Here is a 12,845-nt window from a genome sequence, read left to right on the forward strand (position 1 = left end):
AATACTACGGAAGCCCTAAAAGGCCATACATACATACATTTTATTCCACCTGTTTTCCCGTGATAACGAGAAAATTTCCTCCGTTTTCCCGTGATAACGAGATAATTAATTTGAGATCTCGAGAAAACAAAGCGATAGTCTAGTGTATTAAGTGCGCCCGTATTACAGAATGTATGGCAAATGCATGTAGCCCATAATACGGAGCGAGCAAACCCGCCACCGTAAAATCCCTTTGATCCATAATTTCTGACAAAGGTTGATACACTTGATCTCAGGACTGGAGTGAGGATTAGCCAAAGAAATTATGGATCAAAGAGGTTTTACAGTGGAGTTAATATTGCACATAATGCCCTTTTCAATTCAAAATAATGAACTTTGAGGCTGAATTGCTCAAAAATGATACAGTAAATATGTTTGACACTGTCAGGATGGTCCTGAGATCAAGTGTATTAACCTTTGTCATAAATTATGGATCAAAGGGATTTTACATTTTACAGTGGCGTAATAGGTTCGCTTGCTCCGTATCATGGACTACATGCATTTGCCATACATTCTGTAATACGGGCGCACTTAATACACTAGACTATCATTTTGTTTTCTCGAGATCTCGAATTAATTATCTCGTTATCACGGGAAAACAGGTGGAATAAAATGTATGTATGTATATATGTATGGCCTTTTAGGGCTTCCGTAGTATTAAACATAAACGATTAGGGCATTATGTTCAAATGTCCAACTTCACAGCAGAAATAAACATGTTTACAGCCTGGTACAAAAAACAGTTTTGCTCTCTATAGCTAATTTCCCCGTTCATAACAACTGTTCTGGGTCTGAATCTCTATTTAACTCACCTGTTCAAATTATATTAAGGCTTAAAGTTGTGCAGAATTAACAGTGTGGCTGCTTTGACTTACAGGTATGTGCTGTTACAGATGGTTTGTTTGAGCATGAGTTCAGCTACCAAGTCACTGTAGACTGTCACGGTGTCTTAAACGACAACAGCAGAGAGGATACAGGACACAAGTCATTCAAGCTTTCCTTGGTTTTCACATGGTTTGAATTGCTTGTGTGTATTATGTGCAAACCATGTGCAAACCATGTTACCTTAGTGTTTGAGAACCACAGTCTTTTTATTTTTACAACACCCACAAGAGGGCTACAGCACCGTTGTAAAAATGAATGAAATGAACGAAAATACTCAGATAAGATTTGTTCAATTTAACATCTAAGAGTAAGTGATCTGATTCAGTAAAAAGACTTGAACTTCCCAACACTATGAGCGTCCAGCAGCCCACCTCAGGTCTGCAGATGATCGGCGTCTTTTAAATTATCCGGGAAGACTGCCAACAGAGATTTTGAACTTTAAAATGTCTCTTCAGAAACTTATGGGTGATGTCATGCATAGGCTACGTCGTCCATTCTTTATACCGTCAGTAGTTTAAACACATAATGTGTTGAACATTAAAGTTTACTTTGGCTGTTAAAAGTAGGTCTTGGTATTTTCCCCCCCTGTCAACCCTTATAACAAAGCTATGTTGGATTGCACAGCCTGGTTATTCCTTTTCAGACAGTTTTATTTGGATTTTTTTCTTGTAATTAGCAAGAAAATAAGCAAAAATTTGAAAGTAGTCCAGTTTGTAAGTTTTATGGGAATCTGTCAGAAAATAAGGGTTGTTATTTTTTTTCTCCAACACACGTGGAAGGGGAGCGTGAGGATGTGGGTAGTCAGTTGTTTGCAATCTGTAAACTTACTACACTAAATCATACACACTGGACCTTTAAAAACAAAAGAAATCTGCTGTTTTTCTGCTTTCCTCGCCTCTTAAAACATATTTATTTCACAAAAAACACCTTAGCGTGTAGGATTTAGTGGCATTTAGCAGTGTGGTTTCTGAATTAAAACTTCCTCGCTTCACACTTTTGTAAGCACAAATGAGAACATAGTTATGAATATTACATTAAATGTGCCATTATCTGTAAATAGAGTCCTGTAGTTCTTACAGACTGGATCTTTAAGTTGAGTTTCCATTTCAAATATACTTGAGTAAACCACACCATACTCAATAGAAAGAAACACTATTGGATATTATATTGTCCTTATATATTTATAATAAACATACATTTACAGCAAAGTGCTGAATATAACTAGTCTAGGTAGCAAAAATTTGGAATTACATAAGTAATGTGTTCCTTTACCAGCTGGCCCCTCAATGAAAACGAACCCACAGCTGTTCATTAGAAATCCAGCATCTGTATTATGATGAATGTGACCATAACCGCAGCCTTGTGAAGTAATGTTTCATTAAGACAAATTACTGACTGCATAAAAATAATCACACACAATTAGAGCAACCGAAGGTAATGTAATTTTGTTGCTTGTTATTTTGTTAGCCGTTCCAAGAATCTAAACTTTTGGTTAATATTTTGGCAATTAAAGTGGAATACTAATCAAGAAATTAAACTGCCACTAAGGAGGGAACTTTCCTCGACAGTTAGAGCAGCTTTCAGTCATCCGAGCTACTCTCTAACAATTTAAAACAGCAGCTTGGGAAACGTTGGAGCTGATTATTTGTATTTAAATGTCCCTCCATCATATGGATCTACAACAGAGGAATGAGCACGAGACAGATGTGTGGAGTAAAAAAAGGGCAGAGTGTTTATTGGTTCTCAGTCTTCACACCAGGCGAGCGCATCACTCGGCGGCGAGGTCACAGCGCTCGCCACAGTCATGACACAGGCAGACAGAGACAGATGCACACAGAGCCAGGTAAAAGGGTGAGGGTCAAAGGTCAACTACACATCACCCTCGTCACCTTCAGAGACTTGAACGAAGGTTTGCTGTTGCTTGTCCTTGGTAAACAGTGAATGATGCCTGTCCGGTGCACGGGAGGCACAGATTCACATTGATTCTCCTCCTCGTCAGAGGATTAACACGTCGTATAACCACGCCGAACACTTCGTCTGGCTGAACCCTTCATCTCAACTGTTCATGACTGTTAATAAAAGAATGAATTCAGGAAGCAGATTCACTCAAACACAGTTAATACAGGGCAAATTGTGCATTTGTAGAAAGTATGGTCAATGTAAAAGGAAACAACATGAACGTTCACCACTTAAAAAGGGGAATTTTCAAGCATGTTATCAAGTTTCTTTGTAATAACCAGAAATTATCTTAAATGAGGAGCGCCAGACATTTTTTAAATTTTCTCCACACTGATCCCATAACAAGATGATCACAGGGTCATTATGTTGTAGTAGTGATTGGCCTTGAAATCCAAGAAATGAGTCGACTAAAAACCACAAAACATCCCGAAATTGAAACACGTGTTTCTGTTATTTTGACCATACGCTGTACAGAAATAATAATAATAATAATAAAAAAAGAAAAAACATGTAAACTCAGGTTACAGTGAGGAAAACCTCACAAAAAGCGCTCGACATTATCTGGGTTTGTACACCAGGGGAAGATTGTTACGCCTAAACTGATTCAAATAAACCTCCCACGACAAGTCGGGTTAGGTTTAAAACTTGTAACAGTCTGTCTTTCATCGTTCTCGATTAACATGAAAGAAGGGGAAATGTGATGGGGATGTTGACTGTCTACATTGTGTGTGTGTTTACATCTCAGCTACTTCTGTTTACACTCCTTTTTTCCCCCCTCAGAGTTCACATCAGTTCTTGCTTCACTGCAACAATTTGCCTCCGCTCCAAAACCGCCCAAAACTCTGTCCAACCTGTTTTATTTCTTTCATTCACAGCCGCTCTTGGCCAACCAATCCAATTAAAATACCAGCAGTGATCAGCCTTCTATAGTGCTTCAGCTCTGGGATTTTGTCCATTCAAAGTCTCTGCTCAATTATGCAGCAAAACAAAACACAGGTAGACACAGGTGAGTACAGTACCCACTATCTACTTCCTGTACGACACGAGTCGTGGCATCAGCCGAGGGGGGGGTCTGTCACACAGAAGGATTACGCACACGTCAGCCTCGACGGACTGCTTGAATTACAATGTTTTTATAAAAAATAGAGAAGTGTGCATAGGCACATACTAACTGCCGTGTTTCGTGTGCCTGTCTTTGGCGTCCTCATTCATTCTTCCACAGGTTCACCTACGACCATCTCTCCTTCAGTTAATATACAATACAAAAAAAAAAAGGATTGGACATCTCTTTATGGGCACTAAATTGTCTTTGCCTCAGTTTGAATTCTTGACTATTGTGCTGAAGACAGTTTAAATGCATAAGTGGGCCTGGATATTAGCCTGAAGAAGAAGAAGGGTTGACTGAAGCACACCAGAGGGGATCGGGTGAGTGTCCCATCGCCTCCCTTTTTCAACAACCTGTAACTAACGCTGAGCTTAAAATACCCCATTGATAAGCGGGACATTTGCTTCTACATACTGTAATACATGTCTTAAAGTTCATAAAGTACATGTGGAGCATTAAAGGGATTGTGATTTTGGGCAAATGATTGTGTAAACATACAGTGTAAACAAATGTTTTTTAAAAAGGATAGTAGAATCTGATGAACGTTACTGAGTTCCCCTCCATCATTGTCAGCTCCATGATCCTCATCTTGTTTGCTGCATTTGGATGCAATTTGCTCCCAATGAAAACAAACAGCAGTTGTCCATTTGTGGCACCAGGAAACATCTGTGATGCACAGTGGTCAAATCCCAGGTTTTGTTTCCCTCCCTCCCCTTTCCTCCTCACTGTTCACACACCACTACCCACTGCAGCTCTGTCCCGTCCTAACGTTTTGTCAACCTGAAGAAAAAAAACAGTGACGTTACATCACTTGGCACTAATCATAACCAAGGTGCTTAAGCTATTCCTAATCAGATGTAATATGGTTAGGGTCTAAAATTGAGCTGGGTCCTGGTTAATAGAATAGAAGGGGCACACACACACACAAAAAAAAGAGAAAAGAAAATTCACATGTACATAAAATATTCAAAGTAACTGCTCAAAAAAAACACAAAATGTAACATTCAAATGTAACAGACGAAACTACTACATGGTAATACTGTGAACTGCACCATCCCTCCCGAAAGAAATGAAACAAAAACTAACACAAAATAATATAAACAAACAAGATTTAAAATAGACTCTGTATGGCTCCAGGTAGCTTTGAATGTCTGCTCCAGACCAGAGGCTCTAACCATATTAAGCAACAAGAAGAGGAGATAAAATCATGTGTGATGAGTTCTCGTTGCTCTCTCTCTCTGTCTCTGTCTCTGTTGGACTCTTTCACAGCTTAAAGTCTTTAGTGTTTAGTATGTGTGTGAGTCTGGTGAACCGAGCGCCGCTTTCTTTCTTTTTCTTTTTTTTTTGTTGTTTGTTTGAGCAAAGAGCAGACAACACTGGAGAAACACAAAGATACAGATTTGTAAAAAAAAAAAAAAAAGATTAATTGTCTTCTACCCGACCCCGAACACGTCTTAGCTTAGATTCTGGGATTATCGTACCTATGTTGAACACAGACAAGATTCCTGTCATTTAAGCAAATATTTGCCCTCCCACCCTCACCCCTCCTCAGCCTGTGCAGTGATTCAAACACACACACACACGTACGTCGTACAGAACACACAGCAGAGTATATGACAAAAAAAAGTGTATGTGTGTGTGTGTGTGTGTGTGTGTGTAGGGGAGGCTAAGTTCTGTAATAAAAACTGGACACATTCAGGAAGTGTGGGAATTGTCTCTGCTGGAATCACTTGCGAATCAGAGCCCTTTACGTTTATGATGCGATCAAATAGGCGTGTGTGTGTGTGTGTGAGAGAAAGAGTGAGTACGTAGTTCATGTAAATAATCGTGTGACTCCAAGCCAACTAAAGTGAATCAAGAGTTCAACAATTGAATGTGAACCGATTAAGTAAAAAAAAAAAGAAAAAGTGTTTTCAAACCCTCCAAAGTCCGATGGGTTAGTCCGATGTGAGTGTGCGTGTTGTGATTGTGTGTCCGGCCGATTGAAAAAGGCAGGAGAAATCTTGCATACGAGCGTTGGCGGGGACACAAATAAAAATAGTAAACCCCTTTAAAAAAAAAGAAAAAGAAAAAGAAAAAACAGAGCAGAGGATCGTCTGTCCGCTCCAGAGAGGACAGTCTGCTTGCGAGAGAGAGGAGAGGAGAAGTCGAATGGCTCCGCTGAAGTGCTGAACAGTAAAAACAAAAAGACACTGAGCAAATGGGAGACGAGAGCAGTGGTGCAGGTCCTTGTTCAGTAGTCAGCACATCCAAAAACACTTTCATCCACACACGCACACGCACACGCACACGCACACGCACACGCGCACACACACACACACACACACACACACACACAGGGTACTCTGGTTAAGGCAGTGGTGGCAGGTGAGGCTGCAGTGAGGCCGGGGCTAGAATCGGAGAATCTGCGTTCAGGGCTCATGGCAGTGAAAGCTCCCACTACTGAGTCAATACTCCTCATCCTCCTCATCCTCCTCATCCTCCTCCTCCTCCTCATCCTCCTCTGTCTGCTTCCTTGTCCCTCTCTCCTTTGCTCAGTCACACTCCTCAGCGTCGCTCACTCGAATGACATCAGATTGGCTGGCACCTGGGAACAAAAGGCGAGGTGTGTAAAATGTAAGACACAGCAAACAGTGTGTGTGTGTGTGTGTGTGTGTGTGTGCACGTGCGCCTCCATACCTGTTGCCTATTGCTCTGACAGGCAGCGCTCAGATGTTTGAACCAGAGCAAAGCGTTCATTCTGTTCCCTGCCTGGTACTTGTAGGTGTTACCTAGGCAACGGGAGACAAAAAAACAAGCATGAGATGCCAAGCCTCTCGTTCCCACCTGTTTTCTCAACCCTCTGGAAAGATGGCTGTAGCCTCGCTAGACTTTGGCCCGTCCGGTGAAACAAAAACAAAGTCACAGTGGAAAAGTTCAGGACAGAGGTATGTGTGTGTGTGTGTGTGTCTGCATTAACAGCTGTGCATGAAGATGAAAATGTTAGATATGACTAGCACGCAGTCACATACTTAAACTTACAGACCTGATGTTTGGTGAGATGGACACATGTGACTCCAATTTCCAGTTCACCTTTTTACTGCATCTGCTTTAGAGAGCCGAGTGCCTGCTCGTGTTAGTCATTTCCTTCTTTATATGTGTGTGTGTGTGTGTGTGTGTGTGTGTGTGTGTCTCACCGTGCTCGGAGTCTGTCAGCAAGAAGACGTCGGGATGCTCGGGGTCGTCGGCCATCATGGCCATTAGACCCACCACGCATACGGATTTACTGGACGTCGACTTGAACTGGGGGGAGGAAGAGGAGGAGAAGTGGAGTTCATTTTCTTTCTCGCTGTGACTGAATACTACTTAAGACGAAGAAATGTTAGCACAAGCTTTGTGTGTGTTTACGTGTGTTTAAGTGTGTTTAGGTGTGTGTGTGTGTGTGTGACCTCTAAAAGCTTGCCTGTGAGCCTGCATGTGCACTCCACAAGGTTCTCATTAGCCCGTGAGTGACACACACAGGACTACAGTGATGTCACTGGTCTCATTATTCAATGAGTGCTACCATCTGTCTGTCCCGACCAGTCCCCTCCACACACACAGACACACACACACACCATCTCATGTCTTCCCCATGCTCTCCTGAGTCACACACACCACTTGTTTTTAAAATTGTGTCCAAACTAACGTTTCTCATCAGCGTTTTTGCTGATCATTCCTCATTTCCTGTGCATACCAAGTGTAAAAACAAAAGCAAAACACATAAAGGAAGAATCATTAAATGTTTTCCCCGAGTTCATTCTGTAATTAAACGTACAAAGAGTGAGTAAGTAATGGCTATCATGTGTCGTCTCCTTGTAAAACTGAGTGTGTTTAGGCTCATTTACTCTCATTTCTATCAACAACTGCAGTTTACGCAGTAAAGTTTGAGATGTTCATGTGTCTTTCATGTGTGTGTGTGTGTGTTATTGTCTTCACCTGCCTTCACAAACAAACACTGTAAAACCCCAAAAAACGTCTTTCATCTGCTGCATAAATGCGTGGCATGAACGCGCCTCCTCGAACTGAACCAGATGAGCTGATGGACCGGCGTTTGTGTTTTTTTGGTGACTTACGTGTTTTCTCTCAGTGGCCTTCAGGGACTTGGCAGGGTAGTAGTAGAGCTGGACTCCGCAAAGAGCGACCCAGTATTTGGTCCACGATGCCACCTGGAGAAACAGCAGTGAAATCCAGATCGTTAACTTCACTTCAGGCCTGAATGAGTCAATGAAGTGCTACTCTATGGTTACTCATGTGCTGTTTAACAAAGAGGAAACTCCGTGACTCAGAAACTCTTGACTAGGACAGAGGAAGGGACAATTAGAAGAGGTAGACGCAGAGAGATGACTCAGAGGAAGTCTTTGTTTAGTCCAATGAAGTGCAAAATGAACCTCTTACTCCATAAACACTGAAAGATTTTAAGACTAATCCATTATCCGCTGAGATAATATGTCACGGCTAACACCACATTATGAATCAAACGTCAGGCCTGCACGTGATTGATTAGTTACCTAAGCAGTGAGCGGACATGCTCACTTCACCATGGTTTAGCTATTCAAAATAAACTTAGGTGAGCTACAAAGTCTTTCCAGTGTCTAACAGTTAGTAACTAGTGGGCTAATGTTTTGTTATATTAACTACAGTCAGGCACAGCTGCAGTTTAGCTGGCTTGTGGCGATGAATCAGTAGATGATGAGAAATATTTAGGGTATCTATGCCACTGCAAAATTAGCATCTTGCTCTATAAAAATATAAAGATCTAAAGACTAAAAGAAAAAAAAAGAGTTACGAGATGAAAGAAAAAAGGAATCAAGTGGACCAGTTAATTAAGACTCCTGATGTGGAGCGATTTCGACCGTCTACGTGGCCAGATTGGGAAACAACTTGCATCATCAAAGAAGCCCATAAATCACCTGCGCTACCTATGACAGGTTTAAGTTATTTCAACTGCGGAAAGAGCTCCAACAGAATCCGTACAAATATAAAGATGACTTAAGAGGCAAACAAAATCAGTGGAGGTGAATTACAGTAGGTCTAAGGAACAGATAGAAACAGAGATGCTTTGCGGGTTTAGGAGTCTCTGAGGTCCAATCCTGCGCTCTGCAGACAGCATTTACTGCCCATCTGCTCCCGTCTGGCCATAGGTAGGTACATGTGTATGCACGTGTATGGTTTATGCGTATACATAGGTTGTGTGTGTGAGTTCTCACTGTTGGTTTCTTGCCCTCCTTGAGCACAGTCTTCCGTCTCAACACCCCCTGCACTGTGACCGCGCCGGGATACAAGTGAACGGCGAGCTCCTCCGACTCCGCCGAGCTACAACGGGACAGAGACAAACATGACAAGCTTTAAAGACCAACATACACACGGAAAAACATGGATGTTCTCATGCACGCGCACACACCAGATCAAATCGGAGATGAACAAAAAAAGAAAAGATAGACGCAATCTGCAAAAACCACCATAAACTCTGCTGAAGCTACATTTTCACAGAAGTTAATTTCACAGATATAAATCTCGACACCGGTATCTGCAGAAGCAGACAAGGTGGTGTGCAGATTGTGTCCGTCTAGAGGATCAGAGCAGGAAGCCCAGTGAAGCCTGGTGGAAAGAGAGAGAGAGAGAGACCCCTCCCTAACCGCGAGGGACGCCTAATATGCAACGTCCATGAGAATTGGCTTTAATAATCCTGAAGAGTCTGTTCCTCTCTACCTCAGGAATGAGGATGTAAGAGTTTCTTTCCAGTAACACATGGAGCCGAGTGTGACTGTGGAAACTCGTTTTTAGCTCCAAGCTGTGAAATATCCTGGAAACGTATCACAAGAAGTAGTCAAGGTCGAGCTCTGTCTGTGTGTGTGTGTGTTTGTGTGTGTGTGTGTGTTTGTGTGTGTGTGTGTCTGTATGTGTGAGGCAGACATGCAAGAAATTTAAGAAAGCAAAAAGGGTAGATTAAAGAGTGATGGTACAGGGCAAAAGATGAAGAATCATGACCCCAAACCAATCCTTTGCCTTTCACCTGACCCGTGATTGCACCAACATACACCCGCACACACACCTGCACACATACACCTGTTTCCCACCACAGGATTATCCAAGCACTCCCCACACACACACACACACATACATACAGACACACACTCTAAGCACCAGCACACAGCAGCCCCTGGCAGGGACAGAGGGGCATGAAGTGAGGATAAGAGAGGGTTTGATTGAGTTCAGGTTGGTTTCCGGTCGGGACGTGTGTACCTGCTGGGCCTCAGGACTCCTCTGTAGGGGATGCGGGCCACACGGGTCACTGGGCCCAGAGAGTGATAGAACCGAGTCCTGTTCAGAATAGGATAAGACAGGATAGGATAGGGGGCACGGGACACTGTTAAGGCTGTGTGGGTGTGTTTTTTTTGTTTGTTTCCTGTGTGTGTGTTTGCTGCATTTCCTTTCAAATTGCATGGGTTAGGGCTGGATGGAAGAGCGGCCATTTGGTTAGAGGAGTTATTTATGAGTGTGTGTTTACAAGCAAAAGCTTAAAGAAATCGTGTTTTGGAAAGAAGGTTAGGGTGATTTTCAAGCCAGTTGATTCTTGAGCTGTGAATCTTTATTTCAAAGCTAGTGATTGTGGGCACTTGTTGGCACAGTGGGAGTACTGGTTAGGGGATTTAAAATGTTAAGCACTTAATGCATGTCAGGCTGCCGGAGAAGCAGCGGCATCTGAGAGTAGCGGTGGACGGATGAGGCATGACGGGCCCCCGGCTGCAGGGCTAAAAAGCAAGGCTGAGCATGGCATTTGTGTGTGAGGTTTAATGGCAGATCATTTTGCATAGCTGTGTCTTGAGGTCAGAGCTTTGAAATTTATACAATCACATCTGGGATGGGAGTGTTTTTTTATGATCTTACATGTGGATGTGATGGAAAAGCGGCGCAGACACGGACATATTAACCTTACCTCTCAAAAGCTGGCCAAGACACCTCTTCGCTGAGCTCGGAGCCCTCGCTGCTCCCTGTGGACAAACACAAACCATCACCACAAAAAATACACAACATTGAACAGTGGCATGAACAGTAAGTGTGCATGTGTTATATCTTACCAAGTGAAATACCGCTGGACAGAGTTGAGCTCTCTGCTTGGCCCCGGGTTGGACTGTGGCTCTCCATCACGCTGTCGTCCAACAGATGGCGAGAACCGGCGTTGGGGAACGTAGCACTTTTAAACTCCACGGTATTCATCTTATGGATGAAACTATGAGGACGCGAAACACAAGAGAAGGAGGAAGAAAGAGGTTTGCTTCATGACATTTCATAAACACTGAATATCATCATCTAATCTAACAGAAAAACTCACTTGTAGCCCAGGCTGTGGCACTTCCTGTGTCCGTAGGGCAGCAGGTTCCTGGGGGAGGGCGGCGTGGCCGGGACTTTGGTTCCTTCAGCTGCTATCGTACATTTACGGCCACAGAGTGGCGATGCAGATGCTTCTTGGCCTGTGAGTGAGAGTGAGGACAGATTTATAGACCAGGAGGAACGGAAAGAAAAAGAGACGGTAAAACAGGTTTCATTCTACGTTTAACACCCAACTTACCTACGAGATCCTCTTTAGAGGCGTTTGCCCGTGGTGTGCTGGTGCCTGGCTCAATCTTCTGTGACAACCTAAATAAAGAACATTGACGGATCCATCAGCTTCACTCTCTGCAAATTTCCCATAACAAAAACAATTATGTGGATGGAAGATTTTTTTTTTAGGGGGAACACAGACGAGCACTGTGCCCTGCAGCCAACAATAAAATTAGAAACAGGATAAAAATAAATAATAATTTTGATGTTCCTGGCAGGAAATCTCTCCTGAGACTAAATCAGGAATTATGAGACAAACTTGAAGACCGTCAGCTGCTGTTTTTATCTGCAGCGTATTTTGTTAGAACCGTTTCTTACTTGTAATTGTCGTCCTCCACAAACTTCTGCAGCTCCTCGATATACCTGACTGAGTTGAGATACTTCTGTATGTGAGGCAACACTGGTATATCTGAAAGAGATAAAGACATTAGCGTTAACACCATCACGTGAAACCCATGAGAGAAGATTTGACTTAAAACGTGTCCTCCGGGGAACTCAAGTTCAGGTCAGCGACAGAGCAGTAGCCCGAGTCGTGCCAGGTAATAGCTCATGGAGAGAAAGTTGGTCTCTCTCCAAAACTCTGTGCCAGTGTACCGTAGCAGTTTTCAACCCAGGGATGTTGGATTTCTGCTTCGTGTAAAAACTACTCGGACATCTACTAACTATATTCTGGAGAATCTGTAAGCTGAACAATCAGCAAGAAAAGCAAGACGGCACTGAAACGTGGTGCAGGCATTAATCTAAAAGAAAAATCGTGCCTCTTCATCTTGATTTTCCACAAATTAAAAAAAGCATAAAACACTCTGTTTTTTTGACAGATGCTGAATGCAGATGGAGGAAACTAATCTGATTGCACAGAAGTACTGATGAATAGCAGAGATTTTTCATTGTGTCTCCATGGCAACAGAAAATGAAGTGGCCGTGCCTATTTTGCAGTTTCCTTGGGAGCCTTTATACAAACTTACTCTACCTAACTTTGTGCTCTTCAAAACAATGTCAGCTGACAACACTGCCATCCCATGAATGTGTGTCCGTGTTGCTAAACTAACCATAGGTGCAGGATCTCTGCAGGTCCGATATGATTCTGAGAATGTTGTTCATCAGGTTCGACCTCTGTTCGTTCTCCAGTATGCTGCCCGTGGAGGGGTAGGCGGAGTCTATATAGGTCAGATCAGACAGGTACATCCCTGAAAAAAACAACAAAAAAAGAGCAGACAGAAAAAGATGAGTCCAG

At 42.7% G+C, this 12,845-nt stretch overlaps 1 protein-coding gene across 3 annotated transcripts in view; it reads right to left on the reverse strand.

Annotated features, from left to right (window-relative positions):
• Positions 1 to 2,631: 2,631 nt before the first annotated feature.
• ralgps2 (Ral GEF with PH domain and SH3 binding motif 2) overlaps positions 2,632 to 12,845 on the reverse strand; it is a 68,574-nt gene continuing 58,360 nt past the window's right edge. For 2 of the 3 annotated variants that reach the window (XM_027290061.1, XM_010739768.3), the window contains exons 10-21: positions 12,661 to 12,798; positions 11,930 to 12,020; positions 11,580 to 11,647; positions 11,343 to 11,481; positions 11,089 to 11,240; positions 10,947 to 11,001; positions 10,253 to 10,330; positions 9,217 to 9,322; positions 8,083 to 8,175; positions 7,165 to 7,270; positions 6,668 to 6,759; positions 2,632 to 6,575 (exon numbers count right to left, since the gene is read on the reverse strand). In XM_027290061.1, the coding sequence (XP_027145862.1) occupies positions 6,546 to 6,575; positions 6,668 to 6,759; positions 7,165 to 7,270; positions 8,083 to 8,175; positions 9,217 to 9,322; positions 10,253 to 10,330; positions 10,947 to 11,001; positions 11,089 to 11,240; positions 11,343 to 11,481; positions 11,580 to 11,647; positions 11,930 to 12,020; positions 12,661 to 12,798 (1,148 nt within the window). In that variant the 3' untranslated portion in view covers positions 2,632 to 6,545. The remainder of the gene's footprint in view (positions 6,576 to 6,667; positions 6,760 to 7,164; positions 7,271 to 8,082; positions 8,176 to 9,216; positions 9,323 to 10,252; positions 10,331 to 10,946; positions 11,002 to 11,088; positions 11,241 to 11,342; positions 11,482 to 11,579; positions 11,648 to 11,929; positions 12,021 to 12,660; positions 12,799 to 12,845) is intronic. The other variant, XM_010739769.3, reaches the window with a different exon arrangement.

Source organism: Larimichthys crocea, chromosome XVII, assembly GCF_000972845.2.
Source record: "Larimichthys crocea isolate SSNF chromosome XVII, L_crocea_2.0, whole genome shotgun sequence".
Lineage (NCBI taxonomy): Eukaryota > Metazoa > Chordata > Actinopteri > Sciaenidae > Larimichthys > Larimichthys crocea.